A 13,295-nucleotide genomic window follows, 5' to 3' on the forward strand; every position below is an offset into this window, starting at 1 on the left:
CCCTGCACCTTCAAATTTCATAGTTTAATCAGTTGCACATATTACATTTCTGGCCTTGAAGTGAAAGCTGTAGGAATGCCCATGTTTCAAAGGAGGTGGGATGCACCATGCTTTGCACCATTTCTCTTGGTCTTTCATTGTGGGACTTATGGGTGGAGTGATATCTTACACATACTTGTGTCTACAACTGTGTCATATCCAGTAGGCTGTCTTTGCTTAATTGATAATCCTTTTCTTACTGTCAGTTTGCTTAGTCTTAGCTGCCATAGTGTGGTTGCCATACAGTTACAAAACACATGTGCCTTGAGTTCATGCACTTAAGGTTACATCTCTTTTACAGAATAAGCTGTTAATATATGTCAGTGTACTTGAATGATTTATGCTATTGGAGGCACTAAATTAACAGTACTTCTGAGTTAGCATCACAAGACAGTTTTGCTGCTCTAAGGCCTGAGTTATGGATGACAACTTAAAGAAATTGCTGTCATGGCCCTGGATTCTCAGTTGTTGCTGTCAGGTTCATTTCCCTGGTGAATGAAGCCAGGCTGCCATTGTGCAAAGATGGGTTCTGTCCATCTTTTTTGAGGATGATTTCCTTCCTCCTTCATTACAAACAGTAGAAGATTATTGGCATGTGCCGTAATGGTATTTGAAATTGAAGGTATATGAGGCTGGAGTATGACAGTAAGCGGGAGCTATTTTCAAAGAGGGTATTATTTCCTGTGGTTAAACTGTATTTATCAGATTTGAGGAATAATGGTGAAAGTAATTAACTTTAGTCTATAAGCATAGCTTGAGGGGTTTATTTATAAATGTTCTAAAAAATTTTTCTGTATTGGAGCTGGTACAAAACTCATTGCGGCCTTAACTGTAGAGTCGTGACTTCCAAGATTAAGGTCAGAGTTTTACTGTGAGCCCAAACTGGTACTTAGCATTATTTTTTTCCTTCCTCTATTTTTAATATTTCGGTAACGTTAATCTGCTATTTAATTTTCTGATACCACTTATAGTAAATACCAGAGCTAAAGAGAAGTAATAGATCTATGGAGAGGAATTACTGAATCTTCATTAATTTCTGCGGTCCAGCAATCTGGCCTTGTGATATTTTCCAGTTTTCTGTAAGTGTCTGGAAAAGTATTCTGAAGTGAGAGATGCAAGAATCTCAGTCTGCTCAGGCCTGTCATGCAAGACAAAGGAGGATGATCTCCTTCATGATTTAAGAGACATACGTAGACTAAATCTTGATAGCGAAGACAATTCTGCCAAGCAAACAAGAGGTAGCTGAAAATTGTAATTGGAGCTGGACAAATTTAACTAGAAAACTTGAAATAAGCTTAGAATTTTGAGTCATGGTAGCCAGGCAGTAGATCAGCTAACCAGGAGCTGTGCTAGATTCTCGTATTGGAAATCTTAAAAATTGAAGTATGCTGTTTTTTGTAAAAACTCAACCATCACTTTTGGACTTGAAGACAAAATTAACTCAGGAAATCTTAGAGTATGAAGGAATTCAGACTAGACAATCAGAATGTGTTCTTCTGGCCATTTATAGTGGGTTTTTTACCTTCTGTGAACATAGTTGTGGCAGTCATACTTTTTTTCCTGACCTTTCCCACCATACAAGGGAGTGTTTGCACTTGCTCCACTCTTTTAAAAAATGAGATGTATTTTCATCCCTTTCTTTTATGAATATCTTGTTTTGTTTGAAAAACTTCTCAAACTTTCCAGTTTTGCATCTTCCTAAGAAAATTAACTGAGAGGAATTCATTCATCTCTGTGATAGATTTAAATAGAGGTAGGGTAGTGTATTTATAGTTATTAGTCACATTAACTTTTATTCTGAAAATTGTCAAAGTCCCTGAAAATAGACTGTGACTGCTGAGACTGTATTACCAGTTAAAATATTTGATAAAATGTCTGGTCTCTGTTTTGGGCAGGAGCATACTTTGTGTTCACCGCCTAGCTGTAAATGCTGGCAACTACTTAAAACTGTGAAGAATCATATTAAGTTATTCATAAAGGAGTATTTTTGTACTATTTGTGCTAGTATTAGCAATGTTTTTACCTTCAATTGACTGTTTGTGAACAAATGAATGAATAGTTTTGTGGATATTAGGGAAGTTAATCAGTGAGATTCATTTGCAGGTGCTTTATACTTTCCCCTAGATTTGTAGACTAATAGCCCATGCCTTGCTATGGTGATTAGATTATAGGGTACTATAAGTGCATAGAGGGGCATCTAATGGACATGTGACAGATACCTAAATGCTCTCTTAGGGAGATTGTAGTCTCCAGCTATGATACTGTAAACTGCACCTTTCAAGCAAATTTCTCTTCTTCTATGAAACCCTTTGGTCAAATGTCAGAGTGTCCGCAAAGATGCGGCAGTTTTTAAAACAAACTGAAAAAGGCATAACCCAGAACAACGGGCTCATGCAAAATGACAGAAGTGCTTGGTTAGTTCCTTTTTCCATTGTGCTAAAAGTTGAAAATGTAGGAAGACGGGAGCAGGAGTTTTTCATTACTTGACACACACAGATCAGAGCATGTAGTTGATGATAGCTTAGAAGAGAATCTCAAAATATAAATACCTGTTTCCTTTCAGCTGAATACAACTGTGCCTTTAACCCTTGGAGCAGAGGTATGCAGCAAGAGAGAAAGGGTAACTTAAGGAATTAGACACTTTTTTTTGTCCCTGGGTTACACCTCCACTCCCTCTAATGCACATTCAAAGTTTAGTTTGCAGAAGGGCAATGATTCCCTCTTGCCATCAGTGCTGCAAGTAATCTATTGCATTAATCAGCCAGCTAGTGTGAAATGCATGGGGAGTGATTATACTATCATACACAATACAATCAGCATGAAGCACTTGTCAAGACCAATGCAACAAAGTTTAATTCAGTAATAGAATAAATTAGAGAAAAATGAAACATTCTGTTCTCCAAGAAACACAGCACCCATAGCAAGCCTTTTTTTCTGAAGGCCGCATAGAGAAACCAGAGTGCATTAAGGAATTCTTTTTATGAATAAAATTGCAACTTGGATCCAACTGAATGCCAAGAGTACTTTTCCTTGGGGTTCTTATCAAGGAGAGAACAACACTGAAGTGCTTTGCCTATCTTCACTATTCCATAAAAGCAGCTGTTTAATTGGAGCATTCTCCAGTGGGATTTCTGATTATGCTTTGTTCTAATGGAGGTCTCTCCATTTCTGGAGGAGGGAGGTGGCTTTGCCAGTCATTCTGAAGGCACTTGTCCTTCTTGTTGAGAAGCAATAAATATCATACGCTACCTTCTTTGAGGTTTCCAAGTGACTGTCCCAGTGAAAGTGCATATGCGTTTAAAAAACAGATGTAAACCACTTAAAAATCCTTTGCTGACACTTCTATTTTAAAGGGGTCATAGGTTCTGTCTCCTATAATTGTTTCTATTCTGGCACTTCTAATGCTGGAAAATGATGCTTTTGTAATAGAATTGATTAGGCTCAAATGGAGCACAGTGGCAAGTGTGCAGCAAGTGCTGAAGCTGATTTGTCTGTTGCACAAAGGGAATGATCTTGATTACCTGGCTCCACTTTCTTTGAAATAATCAAATGTTACTAACCTGGTAGCTTTTGGGTTTTTAGTTTTTTAAGAAAGAGACATGCATTAATGGGAAGAGCAAAGACATGTCAAACGTGCATCAGTTTCTTGCATATTTTAATTTTGCAAATGAATGGATTGATCTTAAGTATATTAAACATAAAATTCCAAGGCAAAGGCCAAGTTTCAGCCACTGATTACACAGGTATTGTAAATGAGGAAACACTGACCCAAACTTAGCTACACAGCAGCCCTGACAAGGTAGCATAATATTTCTAGGAAAAGCAGATTTCTTGGGAAGACTGTAATCAAATAGTCAAACAGAATTGTACGCTGGATCTTCAGTCATGCTCAGTGTCCTAGCCCCCACTAAAACTGTTTCCACCACCACCCTCCCATTTACTGGGACAAGAGTAAAATATAATGGGATTTATGAAAACCGAGCAATGCTTAATCTCTTGGGAGAGTCTGTATACATTCCTTGCACTTTCTTTGGCTTCATGAATACATGTATACACAAGATGTGTAATTATTACAACACCTACTTTTACAGTGACTGAATACTTCTTAATGTTTTTCATTTTGCATGTTTAAATCCTAATCAGTGTAAAGGCATGCTGTTCCTTTCTCCCTCATGAATTCAGAGGTATGGATGTCTACTGAGAAATAAAAAAGTACTGATGTTCCCCCTGTATGTACAAGGCATGCATGCATTGTGTAAAGCAGTAATTTAACCTATTTCTTTGTGGTGTGAGGTGCACTAAAGATGAATGACAACCGTGCATTTTCAAAAAGAGAGCTATTTGAACCAAAGGTCTGTTTTGGCAAAGCTGGCTTTTTCCAGGTCAAAAGGATTAATGTTGAACCAAAATAGGCAATTCCTCACTGCAATATGACAGTTCTAACATTTATTCGCTTGTGAAATTAATATTAAATTGCAGTCACAGCATGACTTGTCTTCCAGTTATCTTCTGGGGGAAAAAATTTGCATATTGGTTTGTGATATTTTGCCACTGTGCTGTGAGGAGCTTCATATTGGAAAGACATGGGTCACAGTCAAGGGATCCAAATCAGAACTTTACTTTTGGTTTAGTTTGGGGGGGATGTGTCAGCCTTCTGAGATCCAGTATGAAAAGATATCTGGTGCCTGGGGAAAGGGAGACAGGAAAAAGCAAGCTGTGTTAGAAAAACAGAATATGTAAGCACAAATGCATTCTCTGTTTGTTTTTTTTTTCTTTTTTTTTTTTTTCCATTTAATGAGACATTTGTTCATATTGCTGGTGACATTGGTGACATCATTAAATCTAGTCAAACAGGTAAACTTACTTGAGAATGCCAGGAATGTATTTTGGGAAACTTCTTTTGAGTATAGGCTGTTGCGAACAGCAGTTTCCAGGCTGAAATCACTAGAAATGGATTTAGATACGTTCCCCACAAATTAATTACAAGTAGCTGCCCTTTATTTTTCCATAAGCCTTATCTGTAGTAAGGGCTAAGTGTGATTAGCAGTTTCCCCATATAGGAGCCATTAGGCAGAAAATAGAGAATCTCTTGTTTGAGGCCATTGTAAACTTTCAGGTTGGTGGTGACATTTTAAGGGCCAGCTCATGAGGGCTTCCACTGAGCAGCATCAGAGTGAAATAGGAAGAATATCCTCCGGGCTCCTTCCAGTTGGCATGTGGTAAAATCTGGGAACAAGAGAACGTTTTCCTCAGACTTTCCTCTTCCTCAGCACTAGGAGCAGGACAGGAACCAGTGAATTGAAAGAGCCAGAATGGAGCAGATGTCAGGGGAGGGGGAAGGTGCTTGAGGAGAAGGAGGAGGAAGAAATATGAATACAGGCAAACACACACATGCTGGGGGGGGGGAGATCACACACATACACACAAAAACTTGAAACCTAAATAGGCTGAAGAGTATGGGGTCATTGGCATTACGCTTCCTTCTCCCAGATGGTAGCATTTGTAGCACTACAGGAGCTGAGCCTGAGGCTCTTTCTGTTCCCTTCTCTTCTCAGTGGGGGAGTTTTGTCTCTCACTCCTCTTTCTGCAGGGAATCGGGCAGCCATGAAAGCTGGGCAAGATCTCAGATGTGCATGCAGCTCGCCCTGAAGTCACCGAGAGCAGGGTGCAGTTGATCTATTGAAATTTCAAAGTGGTTTGTGTGGGGTTTATTAGAAATACACTTGTCCTTGTGCTTCATTTGCATAAAAATAGCTTGGATTTCTGAGACAATTGCTGCTAACAATGTAGTTATGCTTGACATAGTTTCCCTCTTTAAACCAAAGAAGTTTTTAAAGGATTTTGGTACTTTGGGGTATCTCTTACCTTTTCTGCCTCTTGGATGTACCGCATGCATAGTGGAGCTTCTGAAGGCGGCAAGTGAATTCCTTTGCTTCTAGTGGTGTTTTTGAGATGCAGAAAAAGAAAAGGCCACTCATTTTGTAGGGGCATGGTGTAATCAATAGTGTGCATTCCGCCTTGCTGGATGGTTGAAATACTTACCACATGTGGTTAAGATATTCCACTTTGCTCTTGCTTCAGTCTGAAAACACTGGGAATCTGGTTACAAAGTATTAAATTAGCTTTTTTTTTTTTTTAGATGATGAGAAGTACAGTGTCTCCTCAGTGCCCTAAAGTAATACTTGATTTTGAAAATAAATAAGTAAGCCCAAGATAACTATTCTACAAGGCTTTCCAACATGCCCCATCTTCTGGGGTTTTTTTGTACATTGCAAGAAATATAGTCCTTTTGTCTTAGGCAGTGCTGAATGCATTGATGCTTAATAATAAGAACCAGTTGTAATGCCATCCAGAGGGACCTGGACAAGCTAGAGAAGTGGGCCCATGTGAACCTCATGAGGTTCAACAAGGCCAAGTGCAAGGTCCTGCACCTGTGTCGGGGCAACCCCTGGTATCAATAGAGGCTGGGGGATGAAGGGATTGAGAGCAGCCCTGCAGACAAGGACCTGGGGGTATTGGTGGGTGAAAAGCTGGACATGAGCCGGCAATGTGCGCTCGCAGCCCAGAAAGCCAACCGTATCCTGGGCTGCATCAAAAGAAGCGTGGCCAGCAGGTCGAGGGAGGTGATTCTGCCCCTCCGCTCTGCTCTGGTGAGACCCCACCTGGAGTACTGCGTCCAGCTCTGGAGTCCTCAGCACAGGAAAGACATGGACCTGTTGGAGCAGGTCCAGAGGAGGGCCACAAAAATGATCAGAGGGATGGAACATCTCTCCTACGAGGACAGGCTGAGAGAGTTGGGGTTGTTCAGCCTGGAGAAGAGAAGGCTGTGGGGAGACCTTACTGTGGCCTTCCAGTACTTAAAGGGGACTTATAAGAAAGAGGGGGACAGACTTCTTAGTAGGGCCTGTAGTGATAGGACAAGGGGTAACGGTTGTAAACTGAAAGAGGGTAGATTCAGACTAGATATAAGGCAGAATTTTTTTACGATGAGGGTGGTGAAACACTGGAACAGGTTGCCCAGAGAGGTGGTAGATGCCTGTCATGGTTTAGCCCCAGTCGGCAGCTAAGCACCACGCAGCCGCTTGCTCACTCCCCCCCGGTGGGATGGGGGAGAGAATCAGAAGAGCAAAAGTAAGAAAACTCGTGGGTTGAGATAAGAACAGTTTAATAATTGGAACAAAATAATAGTAATAATAATAATGAATTATAATGAGAAGGAAAACAACGAGAGAGAGAGAAAGAGAAGAACAAAACCCAAGGGAGGGGAAAAAAGAGGAAAAAAAATGATAATAATAATAATAATTTAAAAAAAATGATACAACCGCTCACCACCCGCCGACCGACGCCCAGCCAGTCCCCGAGCAGCGATCGCTACCCCCTGGCCAACTCCCCCAGTTTATATACTGAGCATGACGTCATATGGTATGGAATAGCCCTTTGGCCAGTTTGGGTCAACTATCGTGGCTGTGCCCCCTCCCATTTCTTGGGCACCTGGCAGAGCATGGGGAGCTGAAGAAAAAAAAAGTCCTTGACCAATGTAAATACCGCTTAGCGACAGCCAAAACATCAGTGTGTTATCAATATTATTCTCATACTAAAATCCAAAGCACTGCACTATACCAGCTACTAGGAAGAAAATTAACTCTATCCTAGCTGAAACCAGGACAATGCCCCATCCCTGAAAACATTCAAGGTCAGGTTGGACGGGGCTCTGAGCAACCTGATCTAGTGGAAGATGTCCCTGCTCATTGCAGGGGGGTTGGACTAGATGACCTTTAAAGGTCCCTTCCAACCCAAACCATTCTATAATTCTATTCTATAATTTGACTCTGTTTGGGGAGTGAAGCGTGTTGAAGAGTGTGTCTAAAGAAAGTCATATGATTTGATTTTAAAAGAAGTTTGTAAAAATAATATTGGCTTTATTCACTCCCATGGCAAGTTTCGGACATTTAAAACAAACAAACAAACAACAACAACAAAAAAACCCCCCACCCAAAACACAACCAAAAAAAACTCAAAACAAAACCCCAAAACCCCCACAAACAAAAAACCAGCAAAACAGCATGCTCTACTGTATGTAACTACTGTGCGGTAATAATCTGCATTAGTGTAGTGTCTCTCTGGTGTTCTGCACTGTACCATATCTTATTTTGTTGTGGTTTTCAGATTTCTTTGATATTACTTCCCCATTCCATGTCGGCCTGAATAGCAGTGGACTTACAACCTTAAGGATCAAGCTCTGTTTCCACTGGCTCCTGTGCTGTGGCATGCCGACATACTGAGTTACTTTAGGAATGAATATAATGTGATGGCCTGTGCTCTGGGTATCCATTTTGCATTCTTAGTTAGTAAAAGAATACTTGAATATTCTATTATCTTAGAAGAACCAGCTGCATTTTTATTCTTTTTTTTTTCTTTTTTTTTCAACCTGTCATGAAGATTGCATAGTTTAAGCATATTCTTTAAATCTCTTGTAGTGTATAAGGCACATTCTTAATGAGCAAATGAACTGTTGCTAAACAGTACTTTCAGATGTCTTCATGCTTTTGTCAAAGTTCACACTGATGAAGAGACAGCCGATTTAGAGAAAAATCTTTTTATTTGAAAATTGTTGCTAGAGACCCTGATATATTTATGCCTGCTCTGCTATATAGTGTCAGGGAGCAGTTTCTAAAGTGATGGTATATGTGAAACATCAGTGCAAATTAGCTTTCACTTCGAGCTCTGTAAACAGAAAATGTAAAACAAATTTTCTAGTGTAACCAAATTACTGAAGTAGTAGCAGTAAAAATATCTTATTCCTATTAGATTGCACAAAACCAGTGTTTACTGGATCTCTGAGGTCCAGATGTGTTTGGGAATTAGTTATATGATCAGCAGTGCTTCTGCTGGGTTTTGAGTGTGGAAGTATATGTTTACAAAATACAGGTCTTACTAATGCACTTGTTTGGTCCCTGTAATGTGAAACTGGAAGATACATAGTTCTTGTTTGTAGAAAACAACATTTGCTTCTGGTACAAAAATTAGAAGAAATCTTGGGTAATTTCCTGCTGTGACTTTATGTGAATTCTTGTTTGCTTTTGACTTATGTTCCTGTCTGATGGGCCATACATCATGAACTATGGATTTTCTAATACAAAAGACCCACTTAATGCCTTTTAATTGAGAAGGTTGGCTTGATCCAGTCTTTCAACTGCTTCAGATGGGCCGCACCAGCTCCAAGATTCTGTGTCAGGAACTCAGTCTGCCTGGTGTTAGGCATAGCTGGGAAACAAGCAGTGTAGCCTTCGAGGGGAGAAAAAAATGTTACAGTATAACAAGTTTGCAATTAGTCATTGGCTGCTGCATTTTTAATAGAAAACATAATTTAGCAATTTTTTTTTTAAATCAGGTGCTCTATGGATGTGTATAGTCTTAAATCCCCACTGCAAGTTGGAGCAGAAGGCCAGTTGGCTAAAACAGCTGAAAAAATGGAACAGTGTGGATGTTTGTCCCTGGGAAGATGGAAACCATGGAAACGAGCTGCCCAATTTAACCAATGCTTTGCCTCAGGGTGCAAATGCTAACCAAGGTGAGCCTAAATATATGCACTGACTGCAACATATAATATGGCCTCTATCTTATATACTCTAGCCTTGCAGAATTCAGCACTCTTTCCTGGGACAAGTAACTTTCTTGTTGAGGATTGACCAGCCAAATTTATTTTCACTAATACTATCCTTGCAGAAAGGATAAATAGGGTTTTTTTTGTGCTGGGGCTGCAATGTTTTCAAAGCAAGTATTTGTGCTTAGTTAGGTCTTCTAACTTTTCACTTGGTCCTTCTAAATACTTGTTGCATGAAAATTGGATGTCCCTGAAGTACATCATGTAAAAGCCTGTTGTTTCTTTGCTTGACTGTAATCTTATATCCCTTCTGGTGTTGGGGTTTTTATTTTGTTTGCAGTTACAAAGCCTTTGATACTTACTTAAAGGGAGATCTGTTGTAACTGCATTAAACTGAGTGTGTGAGAAACTAAAGCAGCTATCTGTGGGATGTGCTCTGTGTTGTGCAGTCTGCATTGACAGGTGTGTGGGGCGGTGCAGAGGCGACACTGCCTTCTTGGAGGAGGTGTCTCTTCTTACTCGATATGACGCTTTCTAATCTAAAATGTGATTATCAAATCTGACAGAAGCCTTCTGCAGTCATCTTCAAGCAAAGATTGCTACTTAGCTAATAACTGAGGAAGATGCAGGATATTACCTGGGAAAAAAACCCTCATAATCCTCAAAACCCTCAGTATTTCGATACATTATTCATATAATCATGACAAAATTAAATGCTTGTGGGAGGTGGCAGATTTGGGCTTAGATGGGTTTTTCCTTGTTTCTTTTTCTTGGAAGATTACCTCTGAAGGTAATAGACTTGGTTCATTTTTAAATCTTGCAGCTAGCTGGGGACAGAAGTTCATTCAACATATAACTTCCTACAGAGGTGTATTGCTTTCTGGATCTCGTGATGTTCAGCTCAACCTGGGCAGGCTAGTGGCAACTCTGACACAGCATTTCAACATTCATAGACACGGTGCCATGTTGACAGAGCACTTTTGCCATAGGAAGATGTCCAGTAAGGATTATGTCAGTCCCACGGCCTCAGTACCTCGCTTTCTTTGCAGTATTTGTATATGTTTATGACAAAAAATTATACAAGTGCTCAAAGTTAATGTCACTTCTCAAAGAGAACAACTAAAAATCTTTCATGCGATGTTTATCTGTCCCTCATCCTAATAGCTCTGGGTCTGAGAAGGAGAGAAGCTGGGGATGCTTGAGTAGCTGTGTGCCATATACTTTCTAGTTTGTTTTTAGGGGAGTTCTGTACGTGCTGTTTAATGTCCTTAATCTCTAGCTGTTCCCTTTGCAAAGTCCTATTTAGCATTAGCCGTTCTGGTTTGTAGATCTCTTTTTCTGAATGCAAAGTGAATGGCACACACTTCATCCGAGCTGTTGGGTAATAGGATGTGAAATGTCATCTGCGGGCTGCTCCTTGTGGAGGGGGGCAAGGCAGGCTGCCCTCAGTTGGGGGTTGGTGAATAGGCAGAAGACAAGAATACTGTGAATGACTGATTCACATATGAATGACTAAAAGCTGATGCAGCTTTCTGAACTTGTGAAAATGACAGCTTCATCGAACAGGCCACATCGGACGGTGTTCACTCGAGCCATAGAGGCATGTGATCTGCACTGGCAGGACAGCCACTTACAGCACATTATCAACAGTGACCTATACACCAACTACTGTTACCATGACGACACTGAAAACTCGCTCTTTGACTCTCATGGGTGGCCCCTCTGGCATGGTAAGTGGCTAAACCGGAAAGACGTTTCCATGACTTGCTGCTTTGTTCAGTTTCTATGGCATTATTTTGGGGGGATGGTGGGGAGATGAATGAAAAGCCTGGCAAAAAGAACAGAGGCTCCCTTGAAATGCTGGCTCAGAAGTAGTCCTTTAAGTCTCTCTTGCATAGTTTTAAAAATAAAACAAAGAAAACAAACAAAAAAGCCCTTTTGAGTAACCTAGCAAAACAGGCCATTGCAGACATGGAAGCATTGCTATTCCTCAATTATTTTCTCCATTTTAGAACATGTTCCTACAGCCTGTGCGAGGGTGGACGCATTACGATCTCATGGATACCCACGAGAAGCACTGAGGCTAGCAATAGCTATTGTTAATACACTAAGAAGGCAGCAGCAGAAACAGCTGGAAATGTTCCAGGCTCAGAAGAAAGGTAAATGTGGGGAAGAGAGAAGGGTAAAGGACATGACAAGGTGACAATAACACCAGACTGGAACTTTGCATGAGAAAACTGCTTTTGAAACTAAAGCAAAAGAGGTGACTTTAACTCTTCAGTCCAAATGATCATAGTGGTAATGTCACATTCTGGATGTTGGAAGTTTTTTTTAAGCTGGGTTGTGAGCTCTGCAAGGCAAGGACTCTGTTCTGCCTTCTGCAATACATCTGACATGATGGGGCCTTTATCCCGATCAGGGTTTTTGGTTACACAGTGTAAATATTCATCCCGTGTAATTTATAGGCTTTTAAACAGAGCTTTGCATTTGGCACGTCAGGTATTTAAAATAATTTTTTTCCTCTGACGTATAATTTAGCAGAGCTATATATTTCTGAGGTGGAAGCCTAAAGTTGACGTTGAGGGTAACAACAAGGCAAAGTCTGCACTACAGAAATTCATCACATTTGGCAGTTTGTTCCAAAAGTCTCTTATGATGCTTAAAACTTTAGTGGATTCACATCGCTGGAAATGAGATTTTTGAAACACTGGCTTTATAAAATGTTCTGTGGTGTTCCTTTGAGCACTACCCCTATTTTTTGAAGGAACATTCTATCAAAAATAATCTTGCACTGAACTTTGTCATAAGTTTGAAGAAGTAGTGGAAGAAGAAAGGGATGGCTTTGTGGTTAAAGAATGCACGTGGAAAAACTGGAATTACGTTCTCAGCTACTACAAGAACACCTTTCATTCAAATTTTATTTTAGATCTTTGTTGCTACTCTTAACTATGTGTATCCTCATGCATTGTAGGCAAAAATACCAGTGTGAAGTCATGTGTGTAAATTTTTCAAGTGTATGTGCAGGTGTTTTCCCAGAAATTATCATTTAGAAATTGAAGTGAAGACAAGCTAGACACCTGACTGAAAAAAAATTAGCTGGCAGTTCTTATGTGCCTCCATTTCCATTTCACGGTACCCAAGGTAGTACCATTTCCATTTCAAGGTACTTCCACGGTACCCAAGGAAGAAGTTTTGAGCACTATTGTGGATCCTAGATTTGAATAAAACTTAAAAGCACTTTGTATTATTACTTAGGAGAATTTTTCTGAGTCTTTTTATCATGTAATATATCTTTCCTTAACATGTGTTCCCTTAAAAGCTTTGCATATTTTCCAGCTTCTCAGACTGGGGAGGTAAGAAGGGAGGGGGCTATGTCAGTGTGTGTATGTGTGTGCATACCGCTGACAGGTGTGAAGGGTCTGCTGCAAGTGTGCTGGTCGTAGTACTGCTCCTTCTCATTTCCAGTTGCTAATGCAGTATCTAGACATTCAATACTTCTGTTAAGTTCCTTTCCCTGTGAGCAGTTTCTATAGCTGTCAACTAATATTATGCTATTATAAAAAAATTGAGTGTATGAAATGCGATTCATCCTACCCCAAAACAAAGAAGTTTGTCATTTCTATGTTGTTACTCACTGCTTTTGGGGTTTTTT

At 40.1% G+C, this 13,295-nt stretch overlaps 1 protein-coding gene across 2 annotated transcripts in view; it reads left to right on the plus strand.

The window, feature by feature from the left end:
• The window catches only part of ZSWIM6 (zinc finger SWIM-type containing 6), a 142,797-nt gene that overhangs the window by 107,733 nt on the left and 21,769 nt on the right, over positions 1 to 13,295 (plus strand). For both annotated transcript variants that reach the window (XM_072859509.1, XM_072859510.1), the window contains 3 exons: positions 9,431 to 9,610; positions 11,197 to 11,373; positions 11,656 to 11,802. In XM_072859509.1, the coding sequence (XP_072715610.1) occupies positions 9,431 to 9,610; positions 11,197 to 11,373; positions 11,656 to 11,802 (504 nt within the window). The remainder of the gene's footprint in view (positions 1 to 9,430; positions 9,611 to 11,196; positions 11,374 to 11,655; positions 11,803 to 13,295) is intronic.

The sequence above is a fragment of the Ciconia boyciana genome, chromosome 4 (assembly GCF_034638445.1).
Source record: "Ciconia boyciana chromosome 4, ASM3463844v1, whole genome shotgun sequence".
Lineage (NCBI taxonomy): Eukaryota > Metazoa > Chordata > Aves > Ciconiiformes > Ciconiidae > Ciconia > Ciconia boyciana.